Source organism: Plecotus auritus (genome assembly GCF_963455305.1).
Source record: "Plecotus auritus genome assembly, chromosome: 14".
Lineage (NCBI taxonomy): Eukaryota > Metazoa > Chordata > Mammalia > Chiroptera > Vespertilionidae > Plecotus > Plecotus auritus.
Window position 1 is genome coordinate 1,574,325 of NC_137780.1, and position 23,727 is coordinate 1,598,051.

The window sequence follows — 23,727 nt, forward strand, 5'->3', positions numbered from 1 at the left end:
TAGGAAAATAGAAAAAAATCTCTGTCAAGAGGTAACTGACTATTTCTTTCATAGGGACGCGGGGCATGAATTCATGCACAAGTGGAGTCCCTCGGCCTGGCTGGCGTTGGGGGCCGATCGGGCCGTTTAGCTCAGTCCTGATCTGCTGGGCGGGTGGGGGGAGGGACCGTGGGAGGTTGGCTGTGGGGGCGCGCTGACCTCCTGCAGTGAACGTCTGCCCCGTGGTGGTCAGTGCGCGTCATAGGGACTGGTCCTAACAGTCGCTTAGGTTTTTATATACATAGACAAGCGACCCGGTGCACGAAATTCCCTCTCCAATCAGGAACCCCTCAGGGGATGTCTGACCGCCGCTTTAGGCCCGATCCCTCTCGCAATCCGGGACTGCTGGCTCCTAACCACTCGCCTGCCTGCCTGCCTGGCCGACCCCCCAACTGCCCCCCTGCCTGCCTGCCTGGCCAACCCCCCCAATTGCCTCCCTGCCGGCTTGCCTGGATGCCCCCCCAACTGCCCCCCTGTCTGCCTGGCTGCCCCCAACTGCTCCCCTTTCAGCCTGGCTGCCCCCCACTGCCCCCCTGCTGGCCTGCCTGGGCGCCCCCCAATTGCCCCCCTGCCAGCCTGGGTGCCCCCCCAACTGCCCCCCTGTCTGCCTGGCTGTCCCCAACTGCTTCCCTTTCAGCCTGGCTTCCCCCCAACTGCCCCCCTGCTGGCCTGGCTGCCCTCAAACTGCCCCCCTGCTGCTCAGCCTTGATGCCCCCCTGCTGCCCCCATGCTGGCCTGGTCACCCCCCAACTGCCCCCTGCCAGCTTGGCCGCCCCCACTGCCCCCCTGCCGGCCGGCCTGGCCGCCCCCCCAACTGCCCCCCTGTTGGCCTGCCTGGGCGCCCCCCAATTGCCCCCCTGCCGGCCTGCCTGGCCGCCCCCCAACTGCCCCCCTGCCGGCCTGCCTGGCCATTCCCCAACTGCCCCCCTGACAGCCTGGCTGCCCCCCAACTGCCTCTGCTGACCTGGTCGCCCCCTAACTGTCTGGAAGGAAGTTGAACGTCTGGAAGATGTTGGGCCTCCGGGTCTAATCAGCATATTCCCCTTTGATTGGTGTAGATGGATACTTTCAGGCAGAGGTGGGAGGGGAAGCCCAGCTGTTCCTCCGAGGACCCGTGGACGGCACAGCAGAGAGAAAAGGACATGGGCCCAGGGGAGGGGAAGCCAGTGCAGGGGACACTGTGATTAAACGCTCCCGACGCTCGGCCTCTGTGCTATTTTTAAGTCTGTTGTGTCTGTATCTGCTTTCTGAAGGAAACGCCCCCCAACTGCTCCCCCACTTTTCAAAAATAACTATCGCCCTGGCAGGTGTGGCTCAGCGCACAGAGCGTCGGCCTGCGGACCGAAAGGTCCCGGGTTCGATTCCGGTCCAGGGCACGTACCTCGGTGGCAGGCCCCTCCCCAGCCAGGGCCCTGGTCGGGGCGCGTGCAGTTGGCAACCCATGGATGTGCTTCTCTCACATCGATGTTCCTCTCTGTCTCTCCCTCCCTCTCCCACGCTCTCTCTCTAAAAAGCAATGGGAGAATATTCTCGGGTGAGGACTAAACAGTAAACATAAAGAATAAGTGTCTAACCAGGTGGAATCGCATCATGTTTTCCTGACAGAACGGCTCCCGTCCCACCTGGCTGACGTCCCCACCGCACGGTGCGTTAAACTAAATGCCTCTGACCGGGGAGGTGGGGGGGGGGACACTGGGGGGAGGCCCTCCTGTGCTCACGTTGGAAATGGGGGCGACGGGCCAGGAGTAGAACAGGGCTTGACATTTACCTGTGAGCCAATGTTACCTTCTCATCACAAAACTCACATGGACTTCGATGCTCCAGGAATAGCTTTTGGAGAAACCGGGGTCGAGTTCAAGGCAGACGCTGAGACTTTCTGGAAAGATCATTCAATAAGGAAGGGTGACAGCCCGGCCGGCGTGGCTCAGCGGTTGAGCGTTGACCTACGAACCAGGAGGTCACGGTTCGATTTCTGGTCGGGGCACATGCCCGGGTGGCGGGCTCCATCCCCAGGGTGGGGCGTGCAAGGAGGCAGCTGATCCATGATTCTCATCATTGATGTTTCTGTCTCTCCCTCTCCTTTCCTCTCTGAAATCAATAAAAATATATGCTTAAAAACAAGCATGTATGAACAGACCAAATAGCTTATCCACATAACAGACACACATGTCCTTACATGTAGAAGCACTCCCACACCCGTCTGGGTACATCCATCCCAGAGGTTTGAGCGCCACCTGGTGGCCGTTCCATGCTCAGGTGAACAGAAGCTCTCACGTGCCTCCATGTAAAAACACATCCATGTTCAGAATATGACCTAATTACTGGAGTTAATTCAGTCTTACCGTTTTGGTATAAGATATTTTATATTTGAGTGTTTGATATGACATAGTAAGTTTGTGTATAATTTAAGATTGATACGCTATTTGCTTCCAAAGATACATAAAATCCATAATTATCCTATCTAATAAAAAAGTAATATGCAAATTGACCGTCACTCCAACACACAAGATGGCCACCCCCGTGTGGTCAAAGATGGCAGCCCCCATGTGGACCCAAGATGGCCGGCAGGTGAGGGCAGTGGTGGGCGATCAGGCCAGCAGGGGAGGGCAGTTGGGAGGGACCAGGCCTGCAGGGGAGGACAGTTGGGAGGGACAAGGCCTGCAGGGGAGGTGAGTTCGGGGGGACCAGGCCTCGAGGGGAGGGCAGTTAGGGGTGACCAGGACTGCAGGGGAGGGCAGTTAGGGGTGACCAGGCTGGCAAGGGAGGGCAGTTAGGGGTGACCAGGCAGGCAGAGGAGGGCAGTTAGGGGTGACCAGGGTGGCAGGGGAGGGCAGTGAGGGGCAATCGGGCCGGCAGGGGAGCAGTTAGGCATCGATCAGGCTGTCAGGGGAGTGGTTAGGGGGTGATCAGGCTGGCAGGCAGAAGCAGTTAGGGGCAATCAGGCAGGCAGGCAGGCGAGCAGTTGGGAGCCAGCAGTCCTGGATTGTGAGAGGGATGTCCAACTGCCTGGGCCTAAAAGGTCAGTCGGACATCCCTCAAGGGGTCCCATATTGGAGAGGGTGCAGGCTGGGCTGAGGGACACCCCCCACCCCGTGCACGAATTTTGTGCACCTGGCCTCTAGTCAGAATAATAAAGTGATATGAGAGATAAGTTAATATATATATATATATATAAAAAATACATCGGTGTTAACACCACTGTCCCAGAGAAAACAGAAGTCTTTCCCAGGAAAGTTAATGATCTGTGTTGCTTCATAATAAAATATAAGTGCACGTCGGTAAAATAAAATCTATATTTTGTCACCTTTGTGTTCAGTCAGCATCCATTCAGGAAGGAAACGTACATGTTGGATGAAAAGGGGTTCTGGGCTGAAATCTAGTCGTCAGAGACTCTCCTGTATTCCTGTGTGCTCAGAGCGTTCGTTGCTTCCATAGCATTCACTTTAAAAAAAATATTTCAAAAGTGAACAACTTGGTCTTCATCGAAGAAAGAAGATGTTGGAGCTTAAGTGAACGATCATTTGTTTCTATAAAGACAAACTGCAAATTCATATGAAGACACGGTCCAGATTTCAAGCCTGAATATGTCTATGTTATTTCACTCATGAATGACCCTTTCATTTAGAGTAATAATAAAGTGAAAATTAATAGGACAACTTTTTGGTCTGGTTTCGTCACCTATAGCATCCAAACCCCACTGAATTCATTTATATCGCACATAAAGGTTATACGCTTATGAAATCTTACAAAAGTCATTTTAAAACTTTTTAAACACACACACACACACACACACACACACACACTTATTGTAGAGCGAGGGACACAACAGCTCCTTGGGTTGGGAGAGGGGTGAGGCTGCCAGCTCCGGGAAGGTTTATTTCCCTGGAGCATTCAAAGGACTTACTTCCTCTGACCTTTTAGATGATAAATTATTGGGGTCAGAACTCTTTTCACTGTGAGAATTTGGACTCTTCTTCCAAGATTCCTTAAATAGTTTGTGAAGAAAATGTTCAACCAGAACGTGTTAAAAAGGGGGCCCAAAGTTTCCACATGGCATTCAGTCACCATGAGAGGTTGGCTGTTGGCTGCAATAGAACGAGACCCTCCTGTCCAGAGTGTTGCCCGCAAGAGGAGATGCTATTGCCCTGGCTCTCAGCCCCAATAGAATGAGACTCACCTGCCCAGGCCTGTTGCCCACAATAGGAGATCCTAATGCCCAGGGCTGTTGGCCCCAATAGAATGAGACTCACCTGCCCAGGGCTGTTGCCCACAATAGGAGATCCTATTGCCCAGGGCTCTCAGCCCAATAGAATGAGACTCACTGCCCAGGCCTGTTGCCCGCAATAGGAGATCCTATTGCCCAGGGCTCTCAGCCCCAATAGAATGAGACTCACTGCCCAGGCCTGTTGTCCCGCAATAGGAGATCCTATTGCCCAGGGCTCTCAGCCCCAATAGAATGAGATCCTCCTGCCCAGGCCTGTTGCCTACAATAGGAGATCCTATTGCCCAGGGCTGTTGGCCCCAATAGAATGAGACTCACCTGCCCGGGCCTGTTGCCTACAATAGGAGATCCTATTGCTCAGGGCTCTCAGCCCCAATAGAATGAGACTCACCTGCCCAGGCCTGTTGCCCGCAATAGGAGATCCTATTGCCCTGGGCTGTTGGCCCCGATAGAATGAGAGGCTCCTGGGGGCCTGTTGTCCCCAATAGATAGAAGGAGACTCACCTTCCCCATGGTGTTGCCCCCAATAAACTGAGACCCTCTTTATGACGCAGTCACCTGTGGCCTGAATCTCTCCGAGTGTGTGCAAGGGTGTGGTTTTCCCCCCAAGACAGTCTAAGGTGTCTCCTTGGGGTTCCCAGTAGGTTTTCGTCTGAGAAAAATGACTTCTTAAAGGAAACAAATTATTTTTGTAAATAAAGCATGCCCTGGCAGTTTGGAATCAGTGGGAAGCAAACTCGGTCCTTTCAAGAGGTAGCAAAACATTTGTTCACAATTTCAATGCAGGAAGTTCAAAAGGGTCAAAATCAGCCCCATCAACAAGGGTAGTCCAAATCACCAGAGCTCACGGAGTTTCCCTCCACAGAATTTCAGAGTGTGTGTTCAATTCGATGCTCTAGTCGCTCAGAGGATATGGGAATTTCAGAAATAAAAGGAACCTTATATTTATGCAGTTTAAAGGAAGACATCTTTCCGGGAATATCATCAGGCATCGGTGTTTTGTGATTTCTATGGAGCGCCAACAGCCCTGGGCGGGAGGATCTCATTCTATTATGGGCAACAGCAGGGGGCATTAGAATCTCTAATGTGGGCAGCAGTCCTGGGCAGGAGGGTCTCATTCTATTGGGGCCAACAGCCCTGGGCGGGAGGATCTCATTGTATTGGGGCCAACAGCCCTGGGCAGGAGGGTCTCATTCTATTGGTGCCAACAGCCCTGGGCAGGAGGGTCTCATTCTATTGGGGCCCACAGCCCTGGGCAATGGCATCTCCTATTGCGGGCAACAGGCCTGGGCAGGTGAGTGTCATTCTATTGGGGCTGAGAGCCCTGAGCAATAGGATCTCCTATTGCGGGCAACAGGCCTGGGCAGGTGAGTCTCATTCTATTGGGGCTGAGAGCCCTGAGCAATAGGATCTCCTATTGCGGGCAACAGGCCTGGGCAGGTGACTCTCATTCTATTGGGGCTGAGAGCCCGGGATAATAGCATCTCCTATTGCTGGCAACAGGCCTGGGCAGGTGGGTCTCATTCTATTGGGGCCAACAGCCCTGGGCTATAGGATCTCCTATTGCGGGCAACAGCCCTGGGCAGGTGAGTCTCATTCTATTGGGGCTGAGAGCCAGGGCAATAGGATCGGCTATTGCGGGCAACAGCCTTGGCCAGTGAGTCTCTCCCTCTCCCTTCCTCTCTGAAATCAATAAAAATATAAATAAAATAAAGTGATCATCGCAGACTTTCAGCTAGTCACATCTCACAGTTTTGTCTGCAAGCAAATATTAAAACGTATGCCTCCCTTCTGGAAATATTTATATGTCAGCAATGTCTGGTGTAAAAATAAATATTTGTAAGGAAATAAATAATTTCTTATCGTGCATCCTATTTAAAAAAATGAATGGCTTGGGAGCTGAATTTTAAGAAGTTTGAGAATTTTATATCTTTTAGTCCCAATGAATTCTGGTACCAAAAATAAAGCAAACTTTATAACGAACCTACCATGGTCTCTTCCTGCCCGATAAATACGTAATCGAACCCACGCCTTCCGTCTGAAACGGGCCAGGCTCTATGAAGGTGGAACTTCCTGTTGAATTTTCCTGACTGGGTTTTGGAATTCCTAATCGCAACGCCGAAGTTTAGAGAACGAATTGTTCGCATCTCGGGTTACCCGGGAGGGCAACTCCCTATAACAGACATGGGAGTGTGGTTTCCACGTCATTTTCTTTTTTAAGATAAAAGTCAAAGACAAAGGTAGTCCCACGATGGAGTGTAGGGCCCCCCCCACCCCACCCCCCCAACCGTTGATCCCGACGGATTCGGATTAATATATATTTGCACAGAGTTCATGGGCCTCCTGTCCCTAGATGCAGCGTCTCTTACGCAGAAGAAGGAAGACATTTTTCCCAGCTTGCTTCTATGTTAAAGTAAATCAAACATAAAATAAAAAGAACGCAGGCACCGTTGCGTCGCTCCGCAATCTATGTATTAAGACATAACTAGGCAATCGTGTCAGGATCATTGGCTAACTTTGTGGGTGTGATAAAAAAAAAAAAAATGAGAAAGGTGAAGCCGAGAAGAATGTGAGGAAGAATGTGAGAAAGAACACTGATGATGCAGAGTGAAGACATTTAAAATCAGCCAGGAGCCCACGAGAATGTGGTATGTCAACTGCACATTCATAAAAATGTTTTTAAAACAAAAATAAAATCAGGAGCGTGACGCTATAGAAAACCAAACCAACTTAAACGTAGCGCAGAATTTAGTAAAAGGAGTTCTCTTTATTATTTTTTGAAACGTACTGTTTCTGTTGATGTTTTTTTTTTCCTAGAACCTAAGTAATTATTGAACTACAGATTTTTAAAAAAAACACACACACACAACAACACACACACCTGTAAGAGTGTGCTACAGATGTTAACCTATATTTTATTGGTGTGTTTATAGAATTCACTCAGGAACATGTCATACATACTATGTGAAGGACAAGACAAGATCGGGGTTCAATTTTATTACGATTGCTCTCCATACCTGACCCCAGTCTCAGCAGTGGAGGGATTCGGAGTGGAAACACGTCAGACACACTTGCACATGGGGAATGTGCCCGGTGCTATCGTATTCCTCACATCCAAGTTTTAGTCCACAGAAACAGCTGTAGGAGGTTTCACATGTAACCCGTTCGTTCGTGCCATTTCTATTTCTAGGCCATGGATTGAAGGTAGCCTGGGTTTGTTTAAAGATGTTTATTCTTTTTTTTTTGTTTTTTCAAGTTCGATTCTAACAGACATATAATTTGGGGGTCAAAAGAAATGAGCAACGGATGCCCCACATTATACAGAGAATGCTCCCCCTTGCAAAAATGTAAACAGCCCTGTGAAGATCGGAAGGAGGGTTTGCTTGAAATTCCTAAATGGGGTGAAATGAGCTGGCCGAGAGACCGCACGAAACTGCTAACATATGGAATATAAGGTTTCCGCACGTCAATTCCATTAACTCTCCTGTGGGAAATAACGCACCCTGTTTACTTTCATGTCTGCTCCTGGAGGAGAAACGCAGCCAGCTATCAGATGTATGTGGGTAGAATCACGAGGACACCTGCAGGTCATTGTGGAAACATACATGTGATCCTCCCGGCCTGCACGCAATGGGTGATGTAAGGAAATAGATGCTCTAAGCCAGGGGTGGGCAAACTTTTTGACTCGAGGGCCACCATGGGTTCTTAAACTGGACCGGAGGGCCGGAACAAAAGCATGGATGGAGTGTGTTTGTGTGAACTAATATAAATTCAAAGTAAAGGAGCGGAGGGGAGAGCAAGAGAACTGGATAGAACAGCCGGACCCGGCCCGCGGGCCGTAGTTTGCCCACGGCTGCTCTAAGCTAATACTTGCAGTAAAAATGTTGTTTCTTTAAAAAAAAAAACCACACACACACCCGTTTCCCACGAGCCCGTAGATGCACCTGAAATACCGCCCCCCTCTCTCTCTGTCTCACAGACACACACCCAAGCATACACGCCAAGACTACGAAGAAGTTATTTTTGCTGCCAACATCGGTGTGGCTCAGTGGATAGAGCGTCGGCCTGCGGACAGAAGGGTCCCGGGTTCGATTCCGGTCAAGGGCATGTACCTTGGTGGCGGGCACATCCCCGGTGGGGAGGTGTGCAGGAGGCAGCTGATCGATGTTTCTCTCTCATCATGGATGTTTCTAACTCTCTATCCCTCTCCCTTCCTCTCTCTAAAAAATCAAAATATATTTTTTTTTTTAAAAAAAGAAGTTCTTTTTGCTGAAAGATAGAACTTTAAAACAAGCAGGAGACTGTACAAAGCTGTCTTAAATATTGCCTACGGTAGCATAACTGAAGCTCCCCACCGACACGGGTCCCAGGCCCCCCCCCCACCACCACCTCCGGAATCCACGGGACACCTGGATTGTCCTCCCACGAGCAGAGGAACAGAAACAGCATCGGGAGGGAGGTTTGGCGCCGCCCCGTCCGCGCCTCTCCTAGGCGCTGTGGGTCAGCGCTGGGTTCTCGGGGCCGTTGGCCGCGCGGTCTGTCCCCTCGGGGCTGCTGCTGGGCTTGGGGTCGTCCTGCTTTTGGCTCTCTGCCCGGGCCTTCTCGGGGGCACTGGCCGGACTCACACAATTAGCCTCCGGTTTGGGTCTGTCCACTTCATTATCCAATTCAAGGTTGTCCTCTCGATTGGGGTTCTTCTTCACTTGTCCGTTCTGGGCCGGATAGGTGCTGGCAATGACGTCATACAGGAACTGGTACTGCTCCTGGTCAGGGAAAGAAGAAAGAAATTCGGTAAAAATATGTTCCTAGCCCGGCCTGGCGTGGCTCCGTGGTTGAGCATCGACCTAGGAACCGAGAGGTCCCGGGTTCGATTCCCGGTCAGGGCACATGCCCAGGTTATGGGCTTGATCCCCAGTGTGGGGCGTGCAGGAGGCAGCCGATCCATGATTCTCTCTCATCCTTGATGTTTCTCTCTCTCCTTCTCCATTCCTCTCCCAAATCAGTAAAAATATATTTAAAAAGAATAAAACGGTCACTGGTTGGATTCCCAGTCAGGGCACATGCCCAGGTTGTGGGCTCGATCCCCAGTAGGGGGCGTGCAGGAGGCAGCCGATCCATGATTCTCTCTCATCCTTGATGTTTCTCTCTCTCCTTCTCCATTCCTCTCCCAAATCAGTAAAAATATATTTAAAAAGAATAAAACGGTCACTGGTTGGATTCCCAGTCAGGGCACATGCCCAGGTTGTGGGCTCGATCCCCAGTAGGGGGCGTGCAGGAGGCAGCCGATCCATGATTCTCTCTCATCGTGGATGTTTCTCTCTCTCCTTCTCCATTCCTCTCCCAAATCAGTAAAAATATATTTAAAAAGAATAAAACGGTCACTGGTTGGATTCCCAGTCAGGGCACATGCCCAGGTTGTGGGCTCGATCCCCAGTGAGGGGCGTGCAGGAGGCAGCTGACCCATGATTCTCTCTCATCATGGATGTTTCTCTCTCTCCTTCTCCATTCCTCTCCCAAATCAGTAAAAATATATTTAAAAAGCATAAAATGGTCACTGGTTGGATTCCCAGTCAGGGCACATGCCCAGGTTGTGGGCTCGATCCCCAGTAGGGGGCGTGCAGGAGGCAGCTGACCCATGATTCTCTCTCATCATGGATGTTTCTCTCTCTCCCACTCCCAATAAATATTCTTTCTGCAGAGCCACCACAAATGGCTGGCAAATTCTAATCAGGGTATCTTCTATAACAAAAGGCTAATATGCAAATTGTCCCCTCGGGAGTTCAGAGGGGAGGCTGGGAGTTCGATTGCTTGCTATGACGTGCGCTGACCACCAGGGGGTGATGTGGAACGTGGCGGGCAACCAGCAGTGGTGGCAAAGCACGGGCAATGAGGGAAGGAGGAGGCTGGGAGGCCGGGAGGCGGGGAACCTGAGATTGGCCCTGATCGCCGGCCAGGCCGAGGGACCCTACCTGTGCATGAATTTCGTGCACCGGGCCTCTAGTCTTATTATATCACCAATAACTCACTGTGAGATATCATGTGAAAATGGAAGATGAAATAGAGGAATCGCAACGTGAAGAAGAAGGAAGGGGAGGAGAGGAGGCTAGGGGGAGACATGGTGAACATAAAAAGTGCAAAACACGTCCAAAGCAGGGGTGAGAGAGATACTTACAAACGTAGAGACCATTCCCGGCCTGGCCTTGCGCAGAGATTTCACTACTTGGAAAACGTCAACCACCTCTTCCGTCTCGGCGCTTTCCAGGAGATTAAACAGAGCGCAGAATAGTCCCGTTTGCTGCGACCCATCTCTACAGAAAGGAGAAAGAATTCCAAAAAAAAAATAATAATAATAATAACTCTACATTTTATGGGAAAACAGGTTAACAGAATAAACATTAAAAAGAGCTTCCCCCCCATAAATTTCACCTTGGCAGGCTCGAATAAATGCCGAAAAGGGCTCAGTTCTAGAATAGGCAATGCTAATAATGGTAGTGAGGCTTTCTGGGGAATTCTTAAAGCGTTTTAGTAGGTTTCCATGTCTCACGTATTGGAACATTTTTATGCAAATGTTTTACCGTAAGCATCCTTTTCCCAACAGCACTCTTTACGGTGGAGACAAGGCATCTGTCACAGAGGACAGCTAAGGGTCCCCAGAGCTAACCAATAAAACGAAGTATTATTGATTATTAAAATCATTGCCTTTTGGGGTCAGAGTAGAAAATCAACTGATAGTTTCCAAATCCAAGTTGCTCAGCATTAAGATTGCAGTGATTGTATATCCCACTGGAGGCCCGGTGCATGAAATTCGTGCACGGGGGCGGGGTGGGGAGGAGGGGTGTCCCTCAGCCCAGCCGGCACCATCTGCAATCTGGGACCCCTCAAGGGATGTCCGACTGCCCGTTTAGGCCCGATCCCACTGGGCAGTCAGACATCCCTCTCACAATCCAGGACTACTGGCTCCCAACTGCTCGCCTCCATGCCTGCCTGATTGCCCCTAACTGCTTCTGCCTGCCAGCCTGATCACCCCCTAACCACTCCCCTGCCAGCCTGATTGCCCCTAACTGCACTCCCCTGACAGCCTGGTCACCCCTAACTGTCCTCCCCTGCAGGCCTGGTCGTCCCGAACTGCCCTCCGCTGCTGGCTCGGTCACCCCTAACTGCCCTCCATTGCCAGCCTCGTACCCCTAACAGCCATCCTCTGCCAGCCTGGCCGCCCCCAGCTGCTCTCCTCTGCAGACCTGGTCCCCCCCAACTGCCCTCCTCTGCAGGCCTGGTCACCCCCAACTGCCTTCCCCTGCAGGCCTTCTCCCTCCCAACTGCCCTCCCCTGCAGGCCTTCTCCCTCCCAACTGCCCTCCCCTGCAGGCCTGGTCACCCCTAGCTGCCCTCACCTGCTGCCCTGGTCCCCCCAACTGCCCTCCCCTGAAGGCCTGGTCACCCTAACTGCCCTCCCCTGCAGGCCTGGTCACCCTAACTGCCCTCCCCTGCAGGCCTGGTCACCCTAACTGCCCTCCCCTGCAGGCTTGCCCCCCCTCCAACTGCCATCCTATGCAGGCCTGGGTACCCCAACTGCCCTCCCCTGCAGGCCTGGTCATCCCTAACTGCCCTCCCCTGCAGGCTTGCCCCCCCCCCCAACTGCCCTCCCGTGCAGGCCTGGGTACCCCCAAGTGTCCTCCCCTGCTGGCCTGGTCCCCCCCACACAACTGCCCTCCCCTGCAGGCCTGGTCCCCCCCAACTGTCCTCCCCTGAAGACCTGGTCACCCCCCACTGCCTTCCTCTGCCAGCCTGGTCACCCCCAATTGCCCTCCCTGCTGGCCTGGTCATCCCCAACTGCCCTCCCCTGTAGGCCTGGGTACCCCCAACTGCCCTTCTCTGCTGGCCTGGTCCCCCCCGCAACTGTCCTCCCCTGCAGGCCTGGGCACCCCCAATTGCCTTCCTCTGCTGGGCCAGTCACCCCTAACTGCCCTTCCCTGCTGCCCTGGTCACACCTAACTGCCCTCCCCTGCAGGCATGGTCGCCCCCAACTCCCCTCTCCTGGACCACCCACCTGCAGTAAACCAACCAGGCCCACCCACCTGCAATGAACCAGGCCCACCCACCTGCAGTGAACCAGGCCCACCCCCCTGCAATGAACCAGGCCCACCCCCTGCAGTGAACCAACCAGGCCCACCACCTGCAGTGAACCAACCAGGCCCACCCCCTGCAGTGAACCAACCAGGCCCACCCCCTGCAGTGAACCAACCAGGCCCACCCCCTGCAGTGAACCAACCAGGCCCACCCACCTGCAATGAACTAACCAGGCCCACCCCCTGCAGTGAACCAACCAGGCCCACCACCTGCAGTGAACCAACCAGGCCCACCCCCTGCAGTGAACCAACCAGGCCCACCCACCTGCAATGAACCAGGCCCACCCCCTGCAGTGAACCAACCAGGCCCACCACCTGCAGTGAACCAGGCCCACCCACCTGCAGTGAACTAACCAGGCCCTCCCACCTGCAGTGAACTAACCAGGACCACCCACCTGCAGTGAACCAGGCCCACCCACCTGCAGTGAACCAGGACTGGCACGTTCTTGTGGTACTTGCTCCCTTCCGCGGCGTTCCTCCTGGGCAGCTGCTGCTTGAGGTCCCGGACCACGGAGACTAATTCCTTGGGTGCCGCGGGGAGCTCTTCCACGCCCCAGCTGCTGTACTGATACTGGTACACGGTGCGGGGCTCTTTCCTCTGAAAGCGGAAGCGGGGGGCACGTGAGCTCTGGGGCGGGGGAGGGGCAGCCCGCGGAGTCATTGCGCAGTCAGGCTCTCTGCACGATGGACTCTCCGGGGTCACCACGTCAACCTTTCGTTCTGAACTCGGGACAGGGTGGTTGCTCTGCTCTCGTGGAGTCATCCGTGTCCATTTGCACACCAGGTTGTTTACCTCAAAGACTCACACCCCGACCCCGGCCGGTGTGGCTCAGAGGCTGAGCATCAACCCACGAACCAGGAGGTCACGGTTGGATTCCCGGTCAAGGGCACATGCCCGGGGGTGTGGACTCAAACCCCAGTGGGGGGCGTGCAGGAGGCAGCCGATCCATGATTCTCTCTCGTCGTCGATGCTTCTCTCCCTCCCTTTCTTTTCATCTCTCTGAAATGAATAAAACCATTAAAAAAAATAAAAAGAAGGTCTGTACCCCACGAATAGTTTATCTACCTTGGAATGTCTCAGCTCGAACACACGGAGGGTGTAGGCTGAAGACGTGGTGGTTTCTTTCGTGTGAACGTCTATGTCTCCGAATGTTTGCTTTCCTTCTCCCCAGTACTGAGCACAGGCCTCCTGGGGGAGAAAGAACACGGTTCAACAACAACGTCTACTCGAGCGTCCTCTGTCTCCCTCCGTCTCTCTCTCTCTCTCTCTCTCTCTCCTCGTTTCCTTCCCTCCGTTTCATTCAATGAAAATGACTAATTGCGTTCTAAACTTGAACGCTGAAAACTTGTAAAACGCTAACACCTATGTGAAGGATGGTGTGGTGTTTCCTTGTGTGGGCCGATGGCACGTGGGAATAACCGGGGTGACCAGGACCCCCAGGCACAGCCCTGCCGTCTCCGCCGTGGGACGTTGACCTTCCTTCCTCCCGTCCACGCCCTTGTCATCGGCTCTTCCCAATGCAGGGCCTGAGCTGCTGTGGGTCATGACCTTGCCATAAGGCAGGTCTCCCTGCCCCTCCTGCGGCCCCCGGAGGAGAGACTCCACGTCTTTGGAGCTTCGTCTCTGTATCTGATGAGCAGCAACCTCAGCAGCTCAACAGACGCGGACTGGACATCTATCTACGGGGTCGGACGGAAGGGCAGGGGGATCACAGAGGTGGGTCCTCTCTACGGATGGTTCTCCATCAACTACCTTGCCCCACTGCGGACACGATGGCCATCCCTGCCTGCACTCCCGGGCCATTGACCAGCTGAAACAACTTAGACCAAGGGAAAGGTTGCTGCAAATGTAAACACATATCTCTTTTAAAAAATCCCACAGCCCGGCCAGCGTGGCTCAGTGGTTGAGTGTCGACCTAGGAACCAGGAGGTCACGGTTCGATTCCCGGTCAGGGCATGCACACGCCCGGGTTGCGGACTCGATCCCCAGTGTGGGGCGCGCAGGAGGCAGCTGATCCATGATTCTGATCATTGATGTTTCTCTCTTTCTCCCTTCTACTCTCTCTTTAAAATCAATAAAAACATATTTTTAAAAAATAAAATCCGCTGAAACCGGTTTGGCTCAGTGGATAGAGCGTCGGCCTGCGGACTGAGAGGTCCCGGGTTCGGTTCCGGTCAAGGGCATGTACCTTGGTTACAGGCACATCCCCAATGGGAGGTGTGCAGGAGGCAGCTGATCGATGTTTCTCTCTCATCGATATTTCTAGCTCTCTATCCCTCTCCCTTCCTCTCTGTGAAATATCAATAAAATATATTTTAAAAAAAATAAAAAATAAATAAAATAAAATCCTATCCTATATAATAAAAGGGTAATATGCAAATTGTCCCCTCGACCGGGAGTTCGACTGGAGTTCGACCAGGGGGCGGGGCCGGCCTGCCAACCACTCGAGGACCCTCTCCCCAGCCGGCCACACCCCCAATTGGCCCCCACGCCACAATCGGGGGCGGGGCCAATGTTATTCCCTGCCTGTTCGGCTCTCCGCCCGTGCACGAATTCATGCACCGGGCCTCTTGTAAAGGATAGAAGTCCAAACCTGGTCTCCGTTCTTCAGTTCAGTCAGCATGACGATGACCTTGACCTTCCTTTGGAAGACCATCTGCCAGAAGTCCCCGATGGTCTCCTTCAGGGGTCCTTGAGCCGCAATTATCACTTCAGGTTTCCAGTAACTCTTTAAAAAAAAAAAAGAAAGAAAAAGATGGGACTCCATCACTAACGGACAAGAGCAGTGGGTTCTGAAGATAACCATTTGGAAAATACAGCCACTTACTATGGATATCAATGTTGCTACATAAAAAAAAAAGAGTCAGACTCTGAGGCCCATGAAATAACGTGATCTCTCTATCAGGGGTCCTCAAACGACGGCCCGCGGGCCACCGGCGGCCCGCCGAGGACATGGATCCGGCCCGCCGGGGGCCGCTGCCTGTCCTGCTTAGCCGCCGACACGTCCCGGGCCCGCAGTGCGCATAGGAATTTGTTCATAGTTTTGTTTTGTTTTTTAAACGATAGTCCGGCCCTCCAACCGTCTGAGGGACAGGGAACTGGCCCCCTGTTTAAAAAGTTTGAGGACGCCAAAACCGGTGTGGCTCAGTGGATAGAGCGTCGGCCTGCGGACTGAAAGGTCCCAGGTTTGATTCCTGTCAAGGGCACGTAACTTGGTTGCGGGCACATCCCCAGTGGGAGGTGTGCAGGAGGCAGCTGATCGATGTCTCTCTCTCATCGATGTTTCTAACTCTCTCTCCCTCTCCCTTCCTCTCTGTAAAAAATCAATAAAATATATTTTAAAAAAAATAAAAATAAAAATAAAAAGTTTGAGGATCCCTGCTCTATGCCAACGACCTATTTAGCCGAAGATGATACTCAGCTAAGAATGGACCATCAGGGTTAGAGCATCCCTTACAAAACTAACAAGTTATCCCTTTCCCAAAATGCCTTGTGTTTTTGTGTGTGTGTGTGTTTTATTTTCTAAAAAGGTTGATGTGATTGTGAAAGGAAATCGCATCAGCATTTCACATGACCTTCGTTGTGTCTCTACTTTATTGGTGTCTGTACAGTCTTCAGGCAGCTCTACCAATGGGCTTTAGGGAAGTTTGGGAAAGAAGTAAGTCCGACTTAGTAGATCGGCACAAAAGCTTTTCCTGGATAACGAAAGGTTTCTTGTTTGAGTTTTCAGTTTACTGAAAAGGTGTTTGACACAGACGCACCGAATAATTCAGAGGATCTGATGGAAAGTTTTGAACTCTGCCAATACGCAAATTCGGATTGGCGTACAACGTGAGGATCTGAGTAAACAGGACCATTTTCAAACCCACGTATTTGCTCACGTTTTACTTTTCAAATGAATACGATTAGAGTCGTGTTTGTCGTAAATAGCAACTAATAGCATTGCCTTATGTAGTAAGACGACTTGCAAGGTTTCAATGTCTTTAGGTCTTTCAATAAGTTAAAATAACGTATTAAAAATGGAAAGTTTCATGTCAGTCAACATATCGTTGTGGCTAAGCTCATCATCTTACCTAATAATAGACAAACATGTACATTGACCGTACCTCCGCTACGCCCATAGCCAATCAGAGTGAGTATGCAAATTAATCCAACAAAGATGGCGGTTAATTTGCATACATAGGCGCCCAGCGCCTGGGTCCCGGGAACATCCTGGCACCCCGGTCACTCTGAGGTAAGCCCTGCGTGGGCCCTGAGCAGCCAGAGGGGGCTCCCGGGCAGGGCCAAGCCTGCGATCAGAGACGAGGGGGCAGGGGCGGAGCCGGCGATCGGAGGGAGCTGGGGGGTCCCCTGCCCAGGCCTAAAGCTTTGGCCAGAGGCTTTAGGCCTGGGCAGGGCCGGAGCTGGTGATTGGAGGGAGCTGGGGGGTCCCCTGCCCAGGCCTAAAGCTTCGGCCAGAGGCTTTAGGCCTGGGCAGGGGCGGAGCTGGTGATCGGAGGGAGCTGGGGGGCCCCTGCCCAGGCCTAAAACCTCAGGGCCTGGGCAGGGGTGGAGCTGGCGATCAGAGGGAGCTGGGGGTCCCCTGCTCAGGCCTAAAGCTTCGGCCAGAGGCTTTAGGCCTGGGCAGGGCCCAGCCGGCGATTGGTGTGAACGACAGAGGAAACACCTTTTCTGACTGCTCATTGGCTAAGCTTCCTGTATGCCACTGGTAATATTCTTGGTAACTTGGGTAAGAAGAATCCAAGAAGGTGATCTAGGGCTTTTCCACCTCACTTCTGGAGAAAAAAACGAAGGTCCGCTGCTGGAGGGCTAAGAAATGTCATACCCTGCCCTAGCCGGTTTGGCTCAGTGGATAGAGCCTCGGCCTGCCGACCGCAGGGTCCAGGTTCGATTCTGATCAAGGGCATGTACCGAGGTTGCAGGCTCCTCCCTGGCCGGGGCCCAGGTCAGGGCTCATGCAGGAGGCAACCAATCAAAGTGTCCCTCTCACTCTGATGTTTCTCTCTGTCTTTCCCTTTCTCTTCCACATTCTCTAAAAGTCAACGGAAACATCTCCTCAGGTGAGGATAAAAAAAGAAATAAAGAAAGAAAGAAATGTCATAGCCTATGAAAGACACATCTTGAAAATGCCTAAAGAAAGCTGTCATGTTTTCATGGGGAAGGGACCGGAGTCCGTGTTGATGAAAACACCTCGGTGGCTGTGGTGACTGGCAGTGGCTGCAGCAGCGGGGTGATGGGGCTGGTGCCTTCCCCTGATCAGCCCGGTCGCCTCCCACAAAGGGAGGCCAGACTGCGGATGGGGAGCGGGCCTGAGCCATCAGTAGGACACCCCCTGAGGGCTCCCAGTATGTGAGAGGGGGCAGGTTGGGCTGAGGGACGCCCCCCCACCCTCAGTGCACGGATTTCATGCACCGGGCCCCTAGTTCTTTTATAAAATCCCTTAAGGCCCTGCCGGCTTGGCTCAGTGCTTGAGCGTCGACCTATGACCCAGGAGGTTACAGTTCGATTCCCGGTCAGGGCACATGCCCGGATTGTGGGCTCCATCCCCAGTGTGGGGTGTATAGGAGGCAGCGGATCCATGATTCTCTCTCATCATTGGTGTTTCTATCTCTCTCTCCCCTCTCCCTTTTTCTCTGAAATCAATAAAAATATATTTAAGACATACATAAATCATATAAAACCACTTAAGAAAAGCCATAATAAACATAGGTTGTATGTTTAAAGGGCCAGTCTCTGGGCCCTGGAATCGGGGCACCTACCGTTACGAACGAGGCGTTGATGTATCTGCCCGTGTCCTCCGTGTCGCTGTCCTCGTCCGAGGATTCGTCCGTCTCGTGCTCGCTCTCCTTGCTCACGTCCAGCTCGTGCCGGAGCTGCACTCGGTTGTAGTCATCTGTGCACGAGAAAGGGGCGGTGAGCCTCCCTGTGAAAGGCCGCGTCTCTGCTTGGCGGCCGCGTGGAATCAGAGAGCAATGGAGAAGCGACAGGTCGCCTTATGTAAATGCATTGATCGACGTGGAACGAGAGCGGACATGAAACTCTTTCTTATCGATTCGCAAATTACGAAACAGAAATCTAAGAGAAAGAAGGCCCCCAGACAGGTCCCAGGCAACCTAACCGGGACATACTTCAAGGTTAAACAACACACGGATGTCATAAGTTCCCATGGGGTCACTCCATCTTAACACATATACTGGAGTGTTCCATGGAACATTAGCATTCTGCTTGATGTAAATTAAAAAATACATATATACAGTAATAAAATAACATGGCTTAGGTAAACACCTGTTTTTTTTCAATTCTATTCTATTAACAAATAATTAGCATGTCACTGGCATCAGTATCTCCAATAAATTATTATTTAATTTAAACATTTAGTTCTAATTCCTTAGCTTCTCAATGAAAAATAAATTTAATAACCCGATCAAATGATCAGGTGAACGACACCCCCCTCAATTTCATATTTTCAGCGGCATTCATAAAGAATTTTCCAGAAATGAACTAGGCCAACCATGCACTGATCTGACGTACTGGTTGTCTAGCTTATTAGCTGTGGTTCTATTTTCTCCAGGTTAATTTTTTTAAATATATTTTATTGATTTTTTACAGAGAGGAAGAGAGAGGGATAGAGAGTTAGAAACATCGATGAGAGAGAAACATCGATCAGCTGCCTCCTGCACACCTCCTACTGGGGATGTGCCCGCAACCAAGGTACGTGCCCTTGACCGGAATCGAACCTGGGACCCTTCAGTCCACAGGCTGATGCTCTATCCACTGAGCCCAACCGGTCAGGGCATCCAGGTTAAATTTTTAAAAATATTTTTTATTGTTGACAGTATTACAGATGTCCCCCATTTCCCCTCCCCTTTGCCCCCACCCCACATCCCAGACCCTCACCGCACCATTGTCTGTGTCCGTGAGCTATGCATGTAAGTATACACGTTCCGTGGTTTATGATTTGAGAATACACAACTGAATAAAAGGGTAGCCCTCCCAGATGTGGTCCTAGCACTGCGCTTACACAGCGGAAATCAGGTCTTGGAAACGGTGTGTGTTTTGATCTGCAAAACTGAACGACTGGCAGGTGACAGGGCGCTTTCCACCCCCAGAGGGAAGGAGGGAGGAAAAGCAGGTCATGGTTGCTCTTGGGCGGTTACCCTGGGTAAAGAGCGAAGATGAAGGAAGGTGAGGCAGGCCTGGGGGAGGACGTGGCCTTGGCTTCCCCTCCAGCTGGAGAGGGGACACCCCACTTCTGAAATAATCGGTGGGAAGAAAACAGTGACCCTCCAAAGCCCATCACGAACGTCTGGGGTTCAAAGGAGTCGCAGGGGTGGGCAAACTTTTTGACTCGAGGGCCACCATGGGTTCTTAAACTGGACCGGAGGGCCGGAACAAAAGCATGGATGGAGTGTTTGTGTGAACTAGTATAAATTCAAAGTAAAGGAGCGGAGGGGAGAGCAAGAGAACCGGATAGGACAGCCGGATCCGGCCCGCGGGCCGTCGTTTGCCCACGGCTGGTCTAGACCTTAGTTTTAAATAGCCTGTTGGCCAGTCTCTGCTGCCAACCCAACCCAATGTCCAAAACTTGCCTTAAGGTCACGTGTGTGTGTGTGTGCGTGTGTGTGTGCGTGCTTGTGTGTATGTGCGTGTATATGTGTGTGCGCGCGTGTGTGTATGTGCGTGTGCGTGTGTGCATGCATGTGTGTTGTGTGTGTGTGTGTGTGTGTGCGTGTGTGTCTTCCACGAATCAAATCCCAAAGAGCTGACGAGTCTCCAGCACAACGAACACACGGAATAAGCCACCTACACGGGATGACGGAGGACGTCCTGTTTTTGCTTTTGTTCTCCTCTCGGTTCCCCGTGTGCTGTGTCCTCCAGCTCCTGTACGAAGGGAGTCTCTGTGGGGAAACCAGACAGAACCGGTGGGAGCGGCGGCACCGGAGGCCCCAGCACGCACGGGCCTTTCGTCCGACTCCGAACCCGCCCGCGTCCCCCCCGCTCACGGCCCCCGTTTGCCTCTGAGCGCTCCTGTGACCGCGCGGCGTTCGGCGCCTGTCACCTGGGAGCTGGTGCCATGCACACGTTCTAACCAGTGTGCTTGCTCCCCCACAAGCCGCAGGCCCTGCAGGTGCCGCCTGTCACCCACGGCGAAGAGCCACGGTGCGTGGCTATCAACGATCAGAAATGTCCTCTCCGGGGAGAGCCGCTCAGGAGCCGGGGCTCAGGGTGAGAGCGGGTGATACTTGATTCACTTCTTCCTTCCCGGACGCTGTCCCTCTCACTCCCAGCAGCTGATCCATCAGCAAGGCCTCCCCTTTCTGCCCCGCACACCCTCTTCCTTGTCTCTCCTTCTAGGCAGTTCAGTCCATTGTCAGTTCCCACCTGACAGCATCCAAAACTGGATCTCCTCTCTTCCTCTCCCTCCCTCCCTCTCTCTCTCTCTCTCCCTCCCTCCCTCTCTCTCTCTCTCTCTCTCTCTCTCTAATCTCTTGGCCACTCACATGCTGCCATCATTTTCCAGAAGCAGCCATCAATCACTCAATGCTCGAGTCTGCCCTCTGGTGGCCATGGGCTGCCACTAGCAAACTCCCATCCATCCTCATCCTAATCCTCTCCTAACAGTCCCTTCATCCTTTCATTGTTATGTTTATTTTTATCTCCCCTTCAAAAACCCCAACTACCATCTTCCTGCCATCGCCGCTACTTCCTGCCTCCTCCCGTTGGAGTGTGTTGATAGGAGGGTGGCGGGGTGATTTGTCAGGTGAAAGAGCAAGAAATCAGCAACAAAGACTCCCAAGATGAACACTACCTCCTCCCTGAAGGGCAGGTCGGCCTGGGATTGAGTTAGCTGTGCTCTGGCGGGTTCCCCCTCCACCCCCATCTCAGCCCCCCTCGGATTCTGCATCTGATTGGAAAGCATGGTCCTGGTCTTGTGACACCCTCGGAATGGACCCGTTTGGTAGTTTACAGGGAGGTTTTGGTAAACTGGAAGGGAGAGGGAGGGAGAGAGACATCCACGATGAGAGAGAACCATGGATCGGCTATCTCCTGCACGCCTCCTACTGGGGATCAAGCACGCAACCCAGTCAACGTGCCCTTGACCAGAACGGAACCCAGGACCCTTCAGTCCGCAGGCCGATGCTCTATCCACTGAGCCAAATGGATAGAGCTACTTTTAGCCTTTACTGTAGACCCGCCGAGTGAGGAACGGTGGACAGCGCTGGCTGTAAAGTAAGATTGCTACGTTTGAGCGCGTCTACGCAGTGGTGGTGTGGTTCCCACAGCATGGGAAGTAGCGCCCCGTGGAGGTCATCTGTACGCATCATCATCCTCATCCTCCTCCTCCTCCTCCTCCTCCTCATCCTCCTCCTCATCATCCTCATCATCCTCATCATCATCATCCTCCTCATCATCATCTTCATCCTCCTCCTCATCCTCATCATCCTCATCCTCATCATCCTCATCCTCCTCATCCTCCTCATCATCATCCTCATCATCATCATCCTCATCCTCCTCATCCTCATCCTCCTCCTCATCATCATCATCCTCCTCATCCTCCTCCTCCTCATCCTCCTCATCCTCCTCCTCCTCATCCTCCTCATCCTCCTCCTCCTCCTCATCATCATCATCATCCTCATCATCCTCATCCTCATCCTCCTCCTCATCATCATCATCCTCCTCATCCTCCTCATCCTCCTCCTCCTCATCCTCCTCATCCTCCTCCTCCTCATCCTCCTCCTCCTCATCCTCCTCCTCCTCCTCCTCCTCCTCCTCATCATCATCCTCCTCATCATCATCATCCTCATCATCATCCTCATCCTCATCATCCTCATCCTCATCATCCTCCTCCTCATCATCCTCATCCTTATCCTCATCCTCATCCTCATCATCCTCATCATCATCATCATCCTCATCCTCCTCATCCTCATCATCATCCTCATCATCCTCATCATCCTCATCCTCCTCCTCCTCATCATCATCCTTATCCTCATCCTCCTCATCCTCATCATCATCCTCATCCTCCTCATCCTCCTCCTCCTCCTCCTCATCCTCCTCCTCCTCCTCATCATCATCCTCATCTTCATCCTCCTCATCTTCATCCTCATCCTCATCATCCTCATCCTCATCATCCTCCTCCTCATCATCCTCATCCTCATCCTTATCCTCATCCTCATCCTCATCATCCTCATCATCATCATCATCCTCATCCTCCTCATCCTCATCATCATCCTCATCATCCTCATCATCCTCATCCTCCTCCTCCTCATCATCATCCTTATCCTCATCCTCCTCATCCTCATCCTCCTCATCATCCTCCTCATCCTCATCATCATCCTCCTCCTCCTCATCATCATCATCACCATCCTCCTCCTCCTCCTCCTCCTCCTCCTCCTCCTCCTCCTCCTCACCGTTATCACTGTTCGTACCTGGAATTCAGCCTCCAGTGGGGATGGCTCGCTGGGCGGGTCCCTCTTCTTCATGTTCGACAGATACGGGTGGAATTCGGACAGGCTCACCTCCGTCTCTCCAAACTGGTTGTACTCGACCAAGGCCTGGTGGATCAGGATGTACTGTGCCTACGGTTTCAAGGAACAACACAGATCACGAACGGAGCGAGTAAATCTACGGTCTTATCAACCCCATTGGAACAGGTCACATTTTCCTATAATTTGGCTCATGGGAGGGCGATGCATGGAAAAGGAAATGGTGATCTCTAACATTTAAATATTCTGGAAGCTGGTTCTCACAGTTCTTTGGAATATGAGCAAGTTTCATCTCAGACATTTTTTTTCCCAGAAAAAAACATTGCTTGCTACAAGATGAGGCATCTATTGTGTAGGGCCTAGCTTTTATCTTATTCCTAATAATAATATAAAAAACCACATATTTATCTGTTATTTCCTTCCGTGACGATGAATGGGTCAGTAAGTCAAATTACCAATACACACGGAGTGGCCAGATGATGATGATCTCTGAACGCCACTCGGTGTATAGCCTATATCATAAAAGGCTAATATGCAAATCTGGCCACTCGGTGTATAGCCTATATCATAAAAGGCTAATATGCAAATTGTCCCCTCGACCAGGAGTTCAACCAGCAGGCAGGCCAGCCAACCGCCCATGTCCCCTCCCCATGGCCAGGCTGGCTGGACACCACCCATGCACGAATTCATGCACCGGGTCTCTAATATATATATATATATATATATATATATATATATATATAAAATAATCTGGCCACTCAGTACATATATATATATAGCGCTGGCCACAGAGACACAGTATTTATATATATATATATATATATATATATATATATATATACACATACATACACTG

General features: G+C 52.0%; 1 protein-coding gene across 1 annotated transcript in view; it reads right to left on the reverse strand.

Annotated features, from left to right (window-relative positions):
• Positions 1 to 7,147: 7,147 nt before the first annotated feature.
• The window catches only part of PTPRC (protein tyrosine phosphatase receptor type C), an 82,123-nt gene continuing 65,543 nt past the window's right edge, over positions 7,148 to 23,727 (reverse strand). The window contains exons 23-30 of the mRNA XM_080651067.1: positions 22,815 to 22,964; positions 20,195 to 20,285; positions 18,147 to 18,280; positions 14,981 to 15,115; positions 13,453 to 13,575; positions 12,806 to 12,984; positions 10,434 to 10,569; positions 7,148 to 9,024 (exon numbers count right to left, since the gene is read on the reverse strand). Coding sequence (XP_080507193.1) covers positions 8,749 to 9,024; positions 10,434 to 10,569; positions 12,806 to 12,984; positions 13,453 to 13,575; positions 14,981 to 15,115; positions 18,147 to 18,280; positions 20,195 to 20,285; positions 22,815 to 22,964 — 1,224 coding nt within the window. The 3' untranslated portion in view covers positions 7,148 to 8,748. The remainder of the gene's footprint in view (positions 9,025 to 10,433; positions 10,570 to 12,805; positions 12,985 to 13,452; positions 13,576 to 14,980; positions 15,116 to 18,146; positions 18,281 to 20,194; positions 20,286 to 22,814; positions 22,965 to 23,727) is intronic.